The sequence below is a fragment of the Mercurialis annua genome, linkage group LG6, assembly GCF_937616625.2.
Source record: "Mercurialis annua linkage group LG6, ddMerAnnu1.2, whole genome shotgun sequence".
In the NCBI taxonomy this organism is placed as follows: Eukaryota; Viridiplantae; Streptophyta; class Magnoliopsida; order Malpighiales; family Euphorbiaceae; genus Mercurialis; species Mercurialis annua.
The window spans coordinates 41879577-41897029 of record NC_065575.1 but is presented as its reverse complement, the minus strand read 5'-3'; the positions used below and the strand labels follow the sequence as shown (position 1 = coordinate 41897029).

The 17453-nt window shown below is 32.5% G+C and overlaps 4 protein-coding genes across 4 annotated transcripts; 2 read left to right on the top strand and 2 right to left on the bottom strand.

Annotated features, from left to right (window-relative positions):
* The first annotated feature begins 3069 nt into the window (after window positions 1–3069).
* Window positions 3070–5555, top strand: LOC126687202 (RAN GTPase-activating protein 1). The gene is made up of 2 exons (XM_050381650.2): window positions 3070–3271; window positions 3668–5555. Exon 2 carries the CDS (start codon window positions 3679–3681, stop codon window positions 5308–5310), a length of 1632 nt encoding a protein of 543 aa, XP_050237607.1. The 5' UTR covers window positions 3070–3271; window positions 3668–3678; the 3' UTR covers window positions 5311–5555.
* Window positions 5556–5566: 11 nt separating this feature from the next.
* Window positions 5567–7881, bottom strand: LOC126687204 (chloroplast stem-loop binding protein of 41 kDa a, chloroplastic). The gene is made up of 6 exons (XM_050381651.2): window positions 7412–7881; window positions 7157–7278; window positions 6683–6785; window positions 6462–6600; window positions 6104–6381; window positions 5567–5903 (listed from the first exon to the last, which is right to left on the bottom strand). Exons 1-6 carry the CDS (start codon window positions 7799–7801, stop codon window positions 5721–5723), a joined length of 1215 nt encoding a protein of 404 aa, XP_050237608.1. The 5' UTR covers window positions 7802–7881; the 3' UTR covers window positions 5567–5720.
* A 1379-nt stretch (window positions 7882–9260) lies between these two features.
* On the top strand, window positions 9261–11080 carry LOC126687206 (uncharacterized). The gene is made up of 6 exons (XM_050381653.2): window positions 9261–9430; window positions 9509–9649; window positions 9740–9862; window positions 9942–10196; window positions 10275–10439; window positions 10570–11080. Exons 1-6 carry the CDS (start codon window positions 9374–9376, stop codon window positions 10783–10785), a joined length of 957 nt encoding a protein of 318 aa, XP_050237610.1. The 5' UTR covers window positions 9261–9373; the 3' UTR covers window positions 10786–11080.
* A 206-nt stretch (window positions 11081–11286) lies between these two features.
* LOC126687207 (uncharacterized) lies at window positions 11287–13851 on the bottom strand. Its single transcript, XM_050381655.2, has 5 exons — window positions 13735–13851; window positions 12371–12784; window positions 12190–12273; window positions 12008–12079; window positions 11287–11670 (listed from the first exon to the last, which is right to left on the bottom strand). The coding sequence occupies exons 1-5, from the start codon at window positions 13834–13836 to the stop codon at window positions 11485–11487; spliced, it is 858 nt and encodes a 285-aa protein (XP_050237612.2). The 5' UTR covers window positions 13837–13851; the 3' UTR covers window positions 11287–11484.
* Between the last annotated feature and the right edge of the window lie 3602 nt (window positions 13852–17453).

Here is a 17453-nt window from a genome sequence, read left to right as displayed (position 1 = left end):
GCCAAACAACGTAGGTAGAACGACATATGTTTTAAAGGACGATGGCCAAGCTCGGTGGCATCCTCCTAACGAAGGTTGGCTTAAGGCTAGCATGGATGCGGCAGTTTCTTCAAGTAATGGAGGAGTATAAATTGGGATTGTAGTGAGGGATTGGAAGGGTAATGTAATTTAAGCAAGATAATTAAAGTGTTATGTTACTAGCCGAGATTAGCAGCAACTATGAGCATTCGGGAAGTGTTGAGTTGGCTTAAGGTTTCTAACAAGCTTATTATTGAATCAGGCCCTATGGAGGTGATTTTGAAAATTAGTAATCTTATTGATTTCCGATTTTCTGACTGACGATTGTTTTGAGTTTAGAAAAGCAACTATGTAATATTATTTTTATTCTCATGAGATGATTTGCAAATCAAGCTGCATTTGTTCTCGCAGAAAATGCATGTTCTATTCCAGATTATCATAAATGGTTCTGTCACTTTTCTGAATATCTCAGAAATATAATTGTACCTTTATTTTTTTCTTAAAAAAAGAATAAATCATACTGAAAAAAAACATATTTAAAGTTATAAATAGAATTAGAAATATGTTTTTTTTCAGTATTAGAAATATGTTTTTTTTCAATTGATAAATAATTTCTAAAAACAATTACTAGAATTTTAAAACTATTTGACGTTGATCAATATATTTCTAATACTATTTATAACAATTACTAGAGTTTTAAAATTCTAGTAATTGTTTTTGTTTTTGATATAGATTAACTTATTATTTTAAGTAGCGTGTATCAGTTGATTTCAAATATATTTTAATATTTAATTTAAAATAATATACCTTAATTAAAATAAAAAGTAGCTATACAATTTTTAAGTATTAAATTTATTTAATAGCAAAAATATTATAGCAATTGTATTAAAAATTTGGCTAAACCTATTTTCAGGTTGAGATCCACTTAAATACCCAATGAATTAAAAAGTGAAAGTTTAAGAATCTGAAAAAGCTAAATAAAAAATGAGGGATCTAATAAACTAAAATCGTATAGTTTAGAAATTTTAAAATAAATTTAGCCAAAATATTTCTACTAGGAGTAAAGAAATTGTCAGCTCCTTCTAAATCACCCGCGTACTCAAATAAAATTCTCCCCATGTGACATTTGCGTAAATTGAGCCTATGCCATTCAGTTTGCAGCTGTCATGCTGCCGGGGTCGCACAACCACAAGTATAATTAAGCTGTAAGTCTGGAACAAAGGTTAAATTTGCCCCCTCAATTTATAAAAGAATATCAACTAAACTAAGGACAACCTCGTTGTTTTGAATGGGTGAACATGCAGATTCAGCTCATTTTATTCCTTTAATTGAGATGGAAGAAAATAATTAGAGCAATTAGAGTTGAACTAACAATAAATTGTTGGATTTCATAAAATAATAATAATAATAAATTATTGGACTATTTAAAAGAAATAATTATCCAACGCAACGGTTGTAGCACATCATTTCATGCAACAAACTAATGAGGCGTTCTTTATGTGTGATTATTTAACGATAAAAAAATAAACAATAAATAAAAATTCCCTATCGCAAATACTTATTGGCTTGTTGTAAAAATGACGTGGCACATCCGTTGCATGGAATAAACACGCATTTGAAAAAATAAAATGAGACGAAGCTTATATTTTGAAAATATTTATGTGAAACACCTACTTTAAAACATTTTTATTAAAAATCATAAATTTAGACTTATTTGAATTTTTGGCCAAATAAAAAAATATAATAATAAAAAATTGAACTAAGTTGCTATATTTTCTATTCTATTTATTTTTTTAAAATAAAAATAAAATCTAATTATATTAATAGTTAATGATTTTGTTAAATTTTTAGATTCTAAATTGGTCGAATACCACTACTGAAGCTCGACATCAAGACCTTAAAAATGCACTGGAGAGTCTTAGTAGGTTATACTACATTGTTTTGTTATCATTAAAAAGGAAAATCACAGGTGGAAATAATTTAACTCACGAATTTAGAATAATACTACTTAGTGCTTATACTATTCGAGCTGTAACTCATTGATAAAAATAAATTTTATTGTTAACAACAAAATGAAACACACATTTTAAAGATTACCATATAATTACTAATTAAAAATCAAAATTATATACTAATTATATAATTTAGCATATAAATTATACAGTTAATACAATACTTCCAAGGCATATTTTTGAAATTCGACAATAATTAAATTTATTGTAGATTATTGATAACCTCACCAATTTAAGTATTGTTTTGTAAATTTATTAAGTAAATTTTAAAAAAATTACTATTTGTCGTTTGATCTATCTATTCATACAAGACATATGATTTCAAAGTTTGTAAATAATAAAACATCATACAATGCATAATAATAATACTACTCTTCTATCATACATTTATCATGCGTCTACCCGTATATCTAGGACGGTTTTATTTAATTTTATTTAATATATTTCTTAGCTTTATAATGTTTGTATAAAAAGTTGATATATTTACTATCTTCAATATGTTAGTTTCAAAAATTGAAATAGTATGGACTAGTTTAATAAGGTTTATAGACCGATTAACCGGTGCATTGTCCAAATATGGATGTAAATAAGTGAGCCAAGTCGAATTCGAGTTATGCCCAATTCGAATTCAAACTCAAACGCTTTATGCCAGCTCGAGTTTGAACTTGAGGTAAAGCTTGAATGAATGAAATTCTTATGTTCGAGTTCGAACATCCTCAAAAAATACGTGAGTTCAAACAACATCCATATTATAAAAGAATTGATAATAAAATTACAAGTCTATAATTTCATTTTAATTTGTACATACAGATAGATACTAAGAAGCCCAATTTCTAATGCATTGAGGCCAGCCAATCTCCACACTTCAGACAAGTTTAGGACTTTTTATAAGGCCATGAAACACATACTGGTAATCTTGAGGCCCAACCAAGCCCATAAATCATAACATGTAAATACAAGAAAATTACGGGGTTATAATCGTCAATTTAAAGAAGAAAGCGAAACGGAAAACCTACCCATGTCAATAATTTCCCTCCAATTTCATACCGCACGCACACATTTTTGATATTTCAATTTCCACTTTTATTTTATCTGCCCAATCTCATCATTACACCCATTATGCTCATTTCTCAATTCAAAAATTAAAAATAATTTTCTAGATTCCTTCTCCTGCTAGGGTTTGCAGTTACCATTTCTCTGCTCCGCTCCAATCTAGGGTTTCTCACGGCGGTTTATCTCCGGTACTCATTTTCCGTCCTCTTTTTAAGCAATAATGATATTTATTTTTTCCCAAGTTCTCATTTATGGTTTGAATTTATTGGCACTGTAGATCTATGTATTTTGTATCACTGCTATAGTATTTTGTTATGGATTGTGTTGTAGTTCATTTATTGATAACTGCTTTATTTCTGTTAACTGCTACCTGTATATTGTATTCACTATTATAATAGTTTAATTTAATTAGATTTTGGTTTTAATTTTCATTGTTTTGACCCGAATTGCTTAATTTCGCAACTTTAGATGGTGTTTGAGAATCTTATGTATGATGGAAGTCGGATGATTCGGGTTTTTATCTATTATCGGCTTTACTTTTGCTTTTTATTTCTCTAAAGTTCTGTTATGTGCATCTTTTTCAGGGTTTTTTGACATGGATTATGTTGCACCGGCTTTCCAACACCATACATTTTCGGTCAAATTGTGGCCTCCGAGTCAGGGTACTAGGCTGATGCTTGTAGAGAGGATGATTACGAATCTTACGACTCCGTCTGTTATTTCTAGAAAGTATGGCCTGTTGAGCAAAGAGGAGGCTGTGGAGGATGCCACACAAATTGAAGAGTTGGCATTTGTTGCAGCGAATCAGCACCATCAGAAGGAGCCAGATGGGGATGGGAGTTCTGCAGTTCAGGTTTATGCCAGAGAATCCAGTAAGCTCATGATGGAAGTTCTGAAAAGGGGTCCTAGAGTGAAGGAGGATGCTGAGGTGACAACCGCTGAGATACCTATCCTTGTACATACAGATACTTTTGATATATCTGGTGGCAACCGAGCATTTATCAGCGCAGAGGAGGCTGATGATCTCTTAAAACCCCTCAAGGAACCAGGAAACCAGTATACTAAGATCTGTTTTAGCAATAGAAGTTTTGGCTCCGACGCAGCTGGTGTTGCAGAGCCAATCTTGTCGTCCATAAAGGGTCAACTGAGAGAAGTGGATTTATCAGACTTTGTTGCGGGAAGGCCAGAAGCAGAAGCTTTAGAAGTCATGAAAATATTTTCTTCGGCTTTGGAGGGTTGTAATTTGAGGTGTCTCAACCTTTCAAACAATGCTCTGGGTGAAAAGGGTGTAAGGGCATTTGAAGCACTTCTCAAGTCACAAAAAAACCTGGAGGAGCTTTATCTTATAAATGATGGCATATCTGAGGAAGCTGCACATGCACTTTACGAGCTAATTCCTTCCACAGAGAAACTCAAGGTCCTTCAGTTTCACAATAACATGACTGGAGATGAAGGAGCAGTGGCTATCGCTGAGATTGTGAAACGGTCTGCTCTGTTGGAAGATTTTAGATGTTCTTCAACAAGGATAGGCTTAGATGGAGGTATTACACTGTCTGAAGCTCTTGGAACATGTAGACATTTACGGAAGCTTGATCTGCGCGACAATATGTTTGGAGTAGAAGCTGGTATTGCTTTGAGTAAGGCTCTAATTTCATTTGCTGATCTCACTGAGATTTACTTGAGTTATCTAAACTTAGAGGATGAAGGTGCAGAGGCACTTGCCAATGCTTTAAAGGAATCTGCACCTTCACTTGAAGTTCTCGAAATGGCTGGAAATGATATTACTGCCAAGACAGCTCCTTCTTTGGCAGCCTGTATTGCAGCAAAACAGTTTCTCAGCAATTTAAGCCTTTCGGAGAATGAACTGAAGGACGAAGGTGCTATTTTGATTGCAAAGGCAATAGAGGGGGGTCATGGCCAATTAATTGAAGTTGATTTGAGCAGTAACCAAATCAGGAGGGCCGGGGCAAGGCTCTTGGCACAGGCTGTTGTGCTTAAGCCTGGGTTTAAGTTGCTAAATATCAACGGCAATTTCATATCCGATGAAGGAATTGATGAGGTGAAGGATATATTCAAGAATTTGCCTGGTGTCCTCGGACCTTTGGATGAGAATGATCCAGAAGGTGAAGATCTTGACGATGAGGGCAGAGAAGATGAAGATAACGAAGATAACGAAGATGAATTAGAATCAAAACTCAAGGGTCTTGAGATCAAGCATGACGAATAGATCTGTAGGTCGCATAAGTAATCTACTACAGCAGTCTCTTCTTTTTTAATGCAGACTTATTATGTTTAGTTTTATTAATATCTGTTATCAAACAGATTGTTTCTTGGGTTCTAGTCCAGCAGCATTAACCATAAAAGTACTGGTTATTCTACAGAAAACCCATAATTGGGTTTAGTTATAGGATTTTCTAGACATTTTGTATTGCAATAGGCAGTAATATTTAGTTACTGTGCTCATTTGCTGAAGATACTCAGTGTTTGTGATGAATTATTTCCCGTGGATTGAAAAGAACACAACATTCTCCACTTAAAAATAGTCTGAAATTGGAGGAATACAAAATTACAGTCTCTTCAAGAGACGATAGCTGCAAATCAAATGACTTGATCTATAAATGTTGCTGATCCAACAGATCATGCTGCTACTGGAACTTTAAGTGATTCGAGTATTTTATCATCTAACTCAAACTTCATAGGCTTCTTGTCTCTTCCAATCTTGACATACTCATCAAATCTTTCTATTAAGTCCGTAGGAAGGTTAGTTGCAGATTCCCATCCCAAAATTTCCTCTGCAGCTCTTGGTTCTGCATAGAAGTGCTGCAAAACATATGTATGATCTTAGATCGTAGCAAGAATATTATGTAGCACGGAAGATACTGAAATGGTGAAACTGACAAGAATAGAGGTTATAAATATAGAATTTGAAATTTCAGAAGTATTTTTGAAAACGAAAAATGCTGATTATTAAGATTGAAATAGTTTTTACGAAACATAGCAAGAACATATAAAACTATTACCATATTCCGGAAAGGAAATGCTTTCTTTGCATCAACTCCAGCAGCCTTTGGGTCATAATGCACTATCTCAACAGGCAGACCCGCAGCTTGAGCACACAGTTTAGCCATTCCATCCAAAGTGACAGCGCGGTCACTTACGCAGTTGAAAATGCTTCCATCTGCAGCCTCAGAATTCTCAACAGCTTTAGTAAGCATTGAAGACAAGTCCTTAACATGGGAGATGTTAGTTAGCTGCATTCCAGACCCAGGGATCGGCACTGGCCTGTTGCGGACAATCCCTGTGTACGACCATCATCATCATCATTATGCGATAGAATTGGAAAAGAAAATAAGCAAACGAAAAAACTATTGTACTTACGATCGAAAAACCACTCCTCGCAATCTTTATTGTTGCCTGAACCAATCATATATTGTGGTCGGAAACTTGCCCAGCTACTGAAAGTCTCTGCAATGTAGGTTTCCACAGCAACATGACCTGCACTAGATTTAACTGCATCCTGTAATGGTAAAGCAATCATTTGTTAAGTTTATAGTACAAATCGTATTTCAATTTTTATAGCTTATCGATCAGTTGATTACCCCTTCAACATGGGGAGGTTCATCAGTAGGCAGATAGATTCCAGCACTGCTGATAAATAGAAACTGCTTCACACCAGCACTCTTAGCCCAGTCTGCTACTGGCCTATCCTATGCATTAAGATTGATAGATCATCTAAATTGTATCAAAATTAGCTCATTCCCCATTTCACAGATTTATGTAACAATTTGGATCCAACTAGCCTAATTAACTTTCAGACCCAAATAGCTAGCCAGCGACAGCACCCGGTATGATATCTGAACCTTAGTTCAGTCGCGGTGAGGACATTGCGAATTTAAAAGAAAAGTGAATGTAACATCAATGTTGAAAATATAAGTCGTTTTGTCATACTTAAAATTCAATTACTAAATTAATTTGTATTAACCGATTTAGTTCGGTAGTTTGGGCCCGTTCGAGTGGAGACTGTTACAGTTTAAGCAGCTTAAATTATATGTAATGGAGGTATGATTTAAAACCTGACAGTATCAATGTCCTTGCCATTGTTATCTAACACAACATCAAATGTTGCTCCTTCCACAACCTTCCCTACTTCTGCTGGGTCTCCCCATACTGTTTTCCCTCCGGCGCTCACAATTTCCTTAGTCAAAACAAACACAAATTAAACAATTCAGTTTCCTACAGACAGTACGGATACTTCATTCAATTAATATTTCCCGTTTCAAAAACGTGTCGGACACTTACGTTTCCAGCACTGAATTATAATTACTTACAGAGAATCTGCTGAACGGCGGTTTCTTCATTTTATCAGATTGCTCATCACCAACGGTGAAAACAGTGACCTCATGGCCAGAACTCAGAAGCTCTTTAGCAAAATAAAAACCAATAACGGCGTGACCTCCGCTGTTAGTATTAATTATAAGCACCTTCTTTTTAGCTGCCGCACTGGCCTTCACTGTGACGGTAGAGACAGCAGAGAAGCGCCGTGAAGTTAACGGCCGGTATGCTGAAGAATTTGGAGATATAGAGAGAAAAGAAGATAGAGATGATGATTTAAGAGAGAGGCGTGATGAAGAAGATAGAAGTGACGGTGGAGAAAGCTTATTGGACGGTGGAGAAGAGAAGAGAGATGAGGATGGCGGTGACGTGGCAAGAGTAGCCATTGATGACTGGTAGTTTTTTTTTTTGGAGCTCACGCTGAGATTGTTTGATCGTTTTAAAACCAGCAGTTTTGATTTGAGGCTATGGCTATAAGATGATTGTAACCACAGAGTTTTGCTACGGTTGTTTTCCCGGGTAATTTCGAATGTTACCCTTGGTAAGATTGGTTAGTCCAAAAAATCAATCTTTTTCGACTTTATACAAAACAAGCTCTAAAAATTTATCATAATTATTCATAATTTAATCACTTCGTCATAATTCTATTTATATTTTTTTTTCAATTAATTTAACTGTCTCAGTTTTTAGTTGAATTTATATATAAACAAAGGGTCCATGCCGCTCTCAAATTATTATGTCGAGATCAAAGAAATCAATTTTAACTTTTTGGGTTCAATTAGAGTCAAAACTTGTATTTTTAAGGTCAAATAAGTCACTTGAGTCAATTATACTCCAAAATTTGTGCCTTAGGATCAAATACTCACATTTGAGGTGTTCAATTTCATTAACTCAATTTTTGCTTAAATTTCTACATAATATTACCAATTGTTTTTTATAATGACTGCAACAATACACTTATAACCAATGAGCTATAGCTCAAATTATATAAGTGCTAGGCAGCAAACTGCTAGGTCGTGGTTTCGATTCCTCCCACAAGCGCTCCCCCTCCCCAATTATAAAAAAAAACAATACACTTATGTAAATAAAAAGTATTTATTGGCAGTCTGTTGATTAAAAAATGATTAAAAACAGTCATTGAAAACTCTTACAAAATTGAAATGCTAATTTAAAAGAATTTTAAATATCACATTAGAGAAATATTCATATATTAATTGTATAGTTATTTTTAAAATATCTTAACTGTAAAAATTATCAATTAAAATAAAATATGTAAAAGAAATATGATCAATTAGAGAAGGACAAGACAAAAAGAACAATAGATTGATAATCATTATTGTTATTTTGTTTAATAAAAATAATAATACAATTATAAAAACATAGGTATAAACTAGGGACAAAAAAAGAGTGGAAAATACACATTATTAGAATAAAATGGTGTAATTAGATTATACTAGTGGAGTACTACTAAGCTACAAACTTACAATCTAATTGTGATTATTGATTAACCTTAATCATGACCCAATTACAATACAATCCAAATTCATGATTAGCATATTTTCATCTTTTGAAATATGATTACTGTACATTTAAGACAAACTAGTTCAATCTAATTTTTGATGGATCTAAGCCAACTGATAATACTTTAAAGTCTAACAAGTTCAAAATCATAATCTTAGACAAAAACATTATTAACCAAGCTAACACTTTCAACGGATGAGATTGGCTGATTGGCTGGATCTATAAATGGCCCCACCTTGGAGCCTTTGAAAAGCACCGCAACTTTGAAGATTATAAAGGAGTGGACCAAGTTTCAAATTTAGTTATCAGATTTTTATAACGTTATGTTAGCTTGACGTGTCCTCTTTTTAAATCCCCATCATCATTCAACTAAAATAACTAGCCGTTACAAAATCTGTCTGACTCCATTTTTTCTTCTTCTTCTTCTTCCTACTTCCATGGCAGCTTCAGTAGAATCTCCATCTCCTTCTCCTTCTCACATGAATAAAAACAAGGTAAATTCTTCTTCATGGGTTTCTTTTGTTATATTTTATTAGGGTTTGAAATTTGAAGATTTTTAGTTTTAATTTCAGGAGACTACAAGCTTGATGGGTTCTACTTCTTCTCCAATCTTCAGTCCTTCTTCCGACAAGCGTTTCTGGAGCTCGCTTCGTAGCAGAATCGATACTCTTCTCGAGAATCGACAGTGCAGGGTTTCATCCACTACCCATGTGGTGAGTCAGTCTACATTTATTTTTATTTTCATTTTTTGGTTGGCATGTTTTGAATTTGAAAAAATAATTGTGGTGTTTTGTTTTTTGAAGAGTGTAGGAGAGTCGGATCGAGCTAAGAGAATGAAAGAGGACTCGTTGCTTTTGATTCGAGGGTTTGATTCTGTTGCTCATACATTATCTCAGCTTTCCAACAATCTAGATAATGCTCTTCAGGTATTGTAATTATATAGACATGGTTTGAATGGTTAATTTGAAGTTGAAGGGTTCATTATGTATTTTACTCTTTTTTCAGGGAGCTAGATGTCTAGCTGAACCACCCACATTGAGTGAAATCTTCAAAACCAATCTCAAGAACTCGGAGATTGAACAGGAGGATTTGAAAAGGAAGGAAAATAATGGAGAAGAGGACCAAGAAGGTGAAGAAGAGAAAAATAAAGGATTAAAAAGGAAATTTGACCAAACCGGTGAATCTGTAGAACAAGAAAATGGTTTAGACAAGGAAACTGGGGAGAATCTGAAGGATGATAAGCTTAAGAAAGCCAAAAATGTTGGTTCTTTATTTCATTTCAGCACCTATATTACTTGTTCTGAAGTTTATACTAATTGGGTATTTGTAAATTTGCAGCTTGCAGTTTCAATGGCAACCAAAGCAGCTACACTTGCAAGAGAACTTAAGTCGATAAGATCGGATTTATGTTTTATGCAAGAGAGATGCTCGCTTCTTGAAGAAGAAAATCGAAGGTTTCGAGATGGATTTTCTCAAGGCACTCGACCGGAAGAAGATGATCTGGTAAAACTAACAAACACTTTCGAATTTGCTCACCTTTTCTTATGAGAATATTTAGAGTGCATTCTGTTCAAACCGAACTGAGCCAGTCAATTTGTTGATTTTTGAACTGAAATGGTTTTAATGTTGACAGATGAGGCTACAAATGGAGGCATTACTGGGCGAAAAATCAAGATTAGCAAATGAAAATGCAAATCTGACCAGGGAAAATCAATGCCTTCACCAACTGGTAGAGTACCATCAAATGACCTCTCAAGATCTATCTGCATCTTATGAGCAACTTATTGAAGGAATGTGCTTAGACTTTTCTTCTCCACTACCTTCCCCCCAAGGAAGAGCGGGACGATAACTCAGATGATCAACAAACACCAGTGCCAAAACTTTGTTTTCAAGAAGAGCAGCTCAACTCTATTTGATATTCTCGACTTCAGTTCCAGGAACAGAAAATTTTCCATCCAATGGACATCAGATGGAAACTAGACACGTTCACTATAAGAAAACAGTGTATTACGCAATGGCAATGGTTTTCTTTATCGTTTTCAGCATTCATTTTGGGGTTAAAATATGTAAATTTTCAAATGCCATTCTATGGCAATGGTTTTATTATCCAAAGATTTATCATAGTAAATAATTTTATTCATTTAGTCTCAGATTTCTTAAATTCATATCATATATTTAGTAGACCAAGTTTACAATTTTTTTGATAAACATGATGAGCCTTGCAAATTGATTTTCACCTCAGGATAAAAAGGTAAGGTAACACATAATCGTCTGATTTTACAGTTAGCAAAATGGATAACAAAAAGATATGAACCCACTAGGCTAAGCAGCTGTGCAGAAGTAAGGTAACTGAACAGAACACAACAGCTGAATCGTTAACGCATAAATTTGTACGATTTTACAGTTAACAAAAAGGAGCAGTACTAGTTTATATAACAAAAAGATATGAGCCCACTAGGCAGCTGTGCAAAAATTGATCAGCTCATAACTCTACCGAGCAGTTACACTGATCACATGGGCATATCATTGCTACAACAAAGGAAGTGCTTTATATTGCACCTTTAACACTTCGCTTTCTCTTAGCAGAACTCTTGCATTCAACGCCATTTTCTGCTGGACTCGGCATTGCGCCGGACATCATGTTTACTGCTGCCTCAGTGGCCCTAGTCAGACTTGAACATAGAAACATGTGCTTCTCCAACATTTCAGAAGTAACATTATTCCCCTTCTCACACTACAGAAAGATTACAAAAATGAGAGAAGCTAAAAGAGTTATCAGCCTGTCAAACTGTTAGAATCTAGATAGCAAGGACACGGATACAGAAAATAAGACACTAGACACGGCACTATTTTAAGGTTTTCTATGTTAAAAATGAAGTTCCTTATCCGAAATGCCAAGATTCTGACATGTTTGCGAAACGGATAATGTTGATCGGATGAAGTGTTCGTGCTACGTAGGTTAGAATCTATATCAATTATAACATGATTCCCTTTTTAGACAAACAAATGTTTATGATTAAAAAATTATATGAGTTGAAATATAATTGTAATTCTGAGAGCAGAAAACGTACAATTTCAATTTTGCCAAGCGCATTTTGCAACCTGTTGTGAAGCTGAGAATTATCTACCATTAAAGCATCCATCTGCAATGTAAATAAAAACAATGTAACTAAGAGTTACGCTAACTCTTGATCCTCAATAAATATCAAAGTTGGAATACTAAATATGACACCAAATAAAACAAAACTTCAACCTTCTTCTGGGAGTCGATATACAAGGCTTTGTATGTGACATGCTCAATAGCAGAGCTTTCGCTATACAAGGCTTTCCTAAATGCCTGTCATGAATCACAATAGCTGTTTCATTTATAGGAGCTATTCAAATTGTAAAGTCAGATAGATAAGATAGCTAGTTTGCATCGAAAAGTTTCGTACCCCAGAGCCAGAAGTCAATTCATCCATTTTCATTTTCTGTTCCTCCAAAAGTTGTATAATATAGTCAACTTTTTCCATAGGCATTTTTTCAAAAGAAACAGGCACTAGCTCTGGATGTTCCTCATCTGCTGGCTCGTCTTCTTTCTCGCTATCGCTGACAGTTATCTCTTCAAAAATACGTTCAATGTCTAGGTTATCTGTAGCCGCAACTGTGCTCTGCAAACGTACAGACCGCCTAACTGAAGATGGTGTTTTCTTCAATGCCTTTTTTCTATAAAGCGTTTTGGTGTTTTCTTGCAGTTCCACTCCATTCAGAGTAGGATTAGCCTGTGCGTCTGAATCTGCGTTCTCTGAATGATTATTGTTTTCAGGCTTCGTTTCTTCAGCCTCAACAGAGGGATTCATGCTCTCTAGCTACGAAAAAAAAGAAGCTAAATTTTGTTACTCGAAATTTCATTATGAGATTTACACATAATGCTTACGGGTTAAGAACATGCAAGTCAGTATGAACAATCTTACAGGTGGGCACAAACATAGCACAAGGCAAAAACAATGAATTGAAAAGCCTTAAACAAAACTATTAAAACTTACACCTACATCCCATAAATCAGTTTAGAAAACACAAACACCGCTACTAGTTCTCCATAAATTGTTCATCGCTGCTTTTGAACTAGTAAATCCTCAATACAAAATTTTGAAAATTCAAGATAATGATGATAAAACACTAGGCAAATAGGTTCGAACCCACAAACAAAAATCACTAATTTTAATCAAAGATCACACCTTTCCTAAATACATCAAGCCGAAAACAAACTAAAATCAAAATGCAAACTTTTCTTTTTCATTTTCTCAAATACAAACAGCCAAAATATCACTAATTTTTCATCAAAAGATTACACCTTTACATAAAGCCAAAGTAAACTAACCAAAATCAAAATGTCAAGTTTCTTTTCCTTTTCTAAAATACAAAGAAACAAAATCACTAATTTTCATCAAAAGATCACACCTTTCCTAAACACCTCAAGCCAAAATTTAAACTAACCAAAATCAAAATGTCAACCTTTTTCCTCTACTAAATTATAAACGAACAAAAATCACTCATCTTCATCAAAAGTTTACACCTTTTTCCTAAATACCTCAACCCAAAAATAAACTAACCAAAATCAAAATGTCAACTTTTCTTTTCCTTTACTAAAATATAAAACAATAAAACCTATAAAAAAATCAGACTTGCATGTAATCTTACTATAACCATGATCACAAAACCTAGAAAAAAAATTAAAAAAAGAACTCAGGTAAGGATGATCATGGTACCCACACAAGCTTTAATGCGTAAAAACGTAACAAAATTATTGTGTTCTTACCTTTTGTAACTTATTTGCATGTCTGGAAGCATAAGGTCTCCTACCCATTTTGATCAACAGTTGAAGCAGAGTGAGAATTAGAGCGAGAAACGAGCAGGTCATCTGTTTTTCCTTCTTTAAATATGGCGTTACGTGTAGGTCATCTTTGGGATAAAAGCTCTTTTCACCCTTCAACTTAACATAAGAGAAAACAAAACTTCAATAACTTTTAATAAATAAAATTCACAATTTATCATTTTCAGATGGCTTGGTGTTATAAAAAGTCTCGATCTTTTCTCTCTTTTTTAATTTCACTCCAATGCTGTAGAATCGTCAGTTGTATACAAATTCACAATGTTGGATTTTTTTTTTTTAACCGCGTTGGATTTTAATTGTATCTAATTTTATAAATTGATTTTTTCCATTCAAAAAAATAATTTAATTTTTTTTATAAATGACTTATTTGAATTGTTTTTATTTAAAAAATTCAAAATGAATGAATTATTTGAACTTTATTCTATAAAAAGGAGATAAATTAATTTAATAGTTGTGCATATAGTTGAAAATGAATGGCGTAGATTTAGATATAATTGGAGATTTTACAATATCGATGTGAGATTGAAAAGGGAATAAATTGTTGAGATTTTTTGAAATATTAGGCCTATTCATATTATTTAACTTTTTCGCTTGATTTTAGTGAATTTCACTTTTTATTAATAAAACTAATTAAGTTTATTTTTTCAATATTTTTAATAAAAACAATCTTCAAATATACACCACATTGTTTATTCTTATTCTAATGAACATTAGAGGTCATGTTCACTTAGAGCATTTTCAATGATTAATAGTGTTGGTATCTCCTGATAAATCAATATAGTTAGAGATAGCAATTATTTTATTTTTCTGTTTAAATTTATTATCTTACCATTGTATGCTTGTAGTATAAAAGCATAAACGGTTATAGCTCTCGTAATATTTTTTATTCAATCAATAAAGATTATAATTTTTTTCTCTTCATTAACTTTCTGGAAAATAAGACACATAAAATAAATTAAATAATTTTTCTTATTACTTCCTAAAAAATTATATTTTCCTATTCGACTCACCCCCAAACAAAGGCCATCATTCACTTATTATTTTTCATTTTTTATTAAACGAATGTTTAATTAGATGGCTTATAAAATGACTAAAAAGTTCATATATTATTTTTAATTAAATTTAAAAATTTATTATATACTTTTTCTTTTTTATAAAAAAAAATGAAAAGTAAAATGGTGGGAATCAAGCAGACATGTTCATGGAGTATTCACCATGCCCAGTTTTTAGGATTAGGCTTGGACAATGATTTTTCGTCCCAAGCCTAACCCGAGCTAAAAAAGCCCTCTATTTCATAAGCGGGCTCAATCTTTTATTTTTATAGAATTCCCACGTAAGACCGGTCCGAACTCGCAAAAATATAGTGATTATTGGCTGGGTTTGTGTAGGAAATATAAAGAGAAAATTTGACAAATACCCTACATGAGTGAAAATATTGTAAATTTTACTAGAGACAAAATCAAAGTTGAATAATACAATTACCAAATTTAAGATTGCACAAATATCAATTTTAATATAGGAAATACGGTGAGCATGAAAATAGGAAACCAAATGTTATGGTATTTAATATCTCCTACAAATGAGCAAACTAACATATTGAGAAAATCTTTTCCAGAATCTTTTCCAGAATCTTCAAGATTCATTAATAAAAATAACGGCAAATATTAAACAAACCTTCCATATATATCAGCAACTAAAATCTTTACAAACATAGATCATTAGAAAAAAGCAATAGGTTTAAACATTCATCTATTCCAAAAGGTTAGTGTTTTCTGGAAGAAAAAAATTAGTTAATTACATGGTTGATTTGCATATATCAATTTTAGTTTTAAATTTGTCTTTTTGGTGTTTTTTGGAAATAAAAAGAAGCTAATTATGAACAGTTGACTGATATTATGTGTTATAATTGGTGAATTATATGTGAACCAATGATTTGAAAAAACCAATAATTTTAAATAGCTGTGATTCAAAAGAAAAAATAAACAATGAATAGCTGGAATTTTATTTCGTAATTGGTTAATTACATGCTTGTATCATAACACTAAAAAAATTGTTAAAGCAATTTCATGTTTTTTTATGCAATATAAAATAGATTAAAACCTGCTTCTGTAAATCTTATTCTAAAAAAAAACGTTTTCAAATTTGTTTTATCAATAACTGAAGTTAACTAGTTAACTAATGTGATTTTTAACAAATATATCATATTAATGCAGGAATGGCCACATTAAAGGTTCTAGTTTACTATGACGGAGTATGACAGGTAAATGATTTGATTTTCTATTTCAATTATTCTGTTTTTATAAAAATGCTAAGTAGTTAACCTATAGTTAACTATTAGTTTACTCAGAATTAACGAACCTCAGTGTTTTAATTGTACTCATCACTTGAGTTGAATCAGGTACTCCACAATGACATCAAATATTGCTGAGTCTGTTAATGCAACAATCAAATCAGCAAGGGAATTACCTATTTCAACACTTCTAGAGTATTTGAGAGGGTTTTAGTTCAAGAATGGAGCTACAAAAATAGAAGCATAGCTTCTTATACTTTGACCAATCTGACAAGTAAAACAGAAGAAGAAATTAGGGATACTTATGCCATAGTCTTCCAAAATGAAAATAATTTTGACATCATATTAGTGTATGAACAATTATGTTTTTTTAATGGTTGTATTTGAATTATATATTGTTAGATTGAAATTATTATTTTTATTAAAATACGTATTCCATTCACATGTTATTTGTAAATTTAGTAATTAAAAGGTATCTTTATGTGGACAGTTGGTTAATTTATAGTATACTACTTATCATTTAAAAAGATAATAGTATGCTACTTATAATTTAACTAACAGTATACTACTATTACTTAACTAATAATATACTACTTATCATTTGGTTAATTGTTAGTTAACTAGTAGTTCCCACATGCGTAAAGGTGACTAAATGGTAAACAAAATATAATATACGTTTGATAATAACAAAATGTTTTGAAAATAAAATAAAGGGAAAACAAACTTGCCTACAAATCAGTTACAAAATACCAATTGTTTTCAATTTATAACTAAAAACAAAACCTAAAAGTTCCAAAACTATAAAGACATCTAATTCTTCTGCCTCCTCCTCAGCTTTGGTTTCAGTTCCACCTCCTCATCGCTGTCAATGTTGCTCGTTTGCTTCATTTTACCATATTGATAAAATATGAAAGAAATACGTTCATGATGGCTCTCAATGGAAAATGCTGCTGGAATTGGAAGATTCTGGATCAAATGCTCAGCAAAAGGCAATACAAACGCTCCATGGTCACTAAACAAAAATGCAGAATTATAAGTAATAATACATAAAAAAATTATGTATTAAAAAACTTACCTATTCTGTTGGGTTGGTAGATCAAAAAACTAATAAATTCATGTTTTTGTTTAAAAAACAAACTAGTTAACTATTAGTTACCACATAGTTAACCATTGGTAAACTATGTTTAAGAAAAAAAAAACCTATTATCATAAAGTCAATTCAGATAAATAACAACCAATAAAATATTAAAAACCATCAGTTAACAATTAAATAACCATCAGTTAATCAGAATAATGATAATTACTAATTGCAAAATTAATTTAATACCTATCAAATTAAAAAGGCCTAATCACT

Excerpts from the sequence above, each read along its gene's own strand:
- LOC126687202 (XM_050381650.2), top strand. The coding sequence starts at position 3,679 with ATGGATTATGTTGCACCGGCTTTCCAACACCATACATTTTCGGTCAAA.
- LOC126687204 (XM_050381651.2), bottom strand. The coding sequence starts at position 7,801 with ATGGCTACTCTTGCCACGTCACCGCCATCCTCATCTCTCTTCTCTTCT. Across the intron at positions 6,786-7,156 it reads AAGGACATTGATACTGTCAG|GCCAGTAGCAGACTGGGCTA; the intron begins GTTTTAAATCAT and ends TGCATAGGATAG. Across the intron at positions 6,601-6,682 it reads AACCTCCCCATGTTGAAGGG|GATGCAGTTAAATCTAGTGC; the intron begins GTAATCAACTGA and ends TTACCATTACAG.
- LOC126687206 (XM_050381653.2), top strand. The coding sequence starts at position 9,374 with ATGGCAGCTTCAGTAGAATCTCCATCTCCTTCTCCTTCTCACATGAAT. Across the intron at positions 9,650-9,739 it reads TTTCATCCACTACCCATGTG|AGTGTAGGAGAGTCGGATCG; the intron begins GTGAGTCAGTCT and ends TGTTTTTTGAAG. Across the intron at positions 9,863-9,941 it reads ATCTAGATAATGCTCTTCAG|GGAGCTAGATGTCTAGCTGA; the intron begins GTATTGTAATTA and ends CTCTTTTTTCAG.
- LOC126687207 (XM_050381655.2), bottom strand. The coding sequence starts at position 13,836 with ATGACCTGCTCGTTTCTCGCTCTAATTCTCACTCTGCTTCAACTGTTG. Across the intron at positions 12,080-12,189 it reads ATATCGACTCCCAGAAGAAG|ATGGATGCTTTAATGGTAGA; the intron begins GTTGAAGTTTTG and ends TTTACATTGCAG. Across the intron at positions 11,671-12,007 it reads CGCTTGGCAAAATTGAAATT|TGTGAGAAGGGGAATAATGT; the intron begins GTACGTTTTCTG and ends ATCTTTCTGTAG.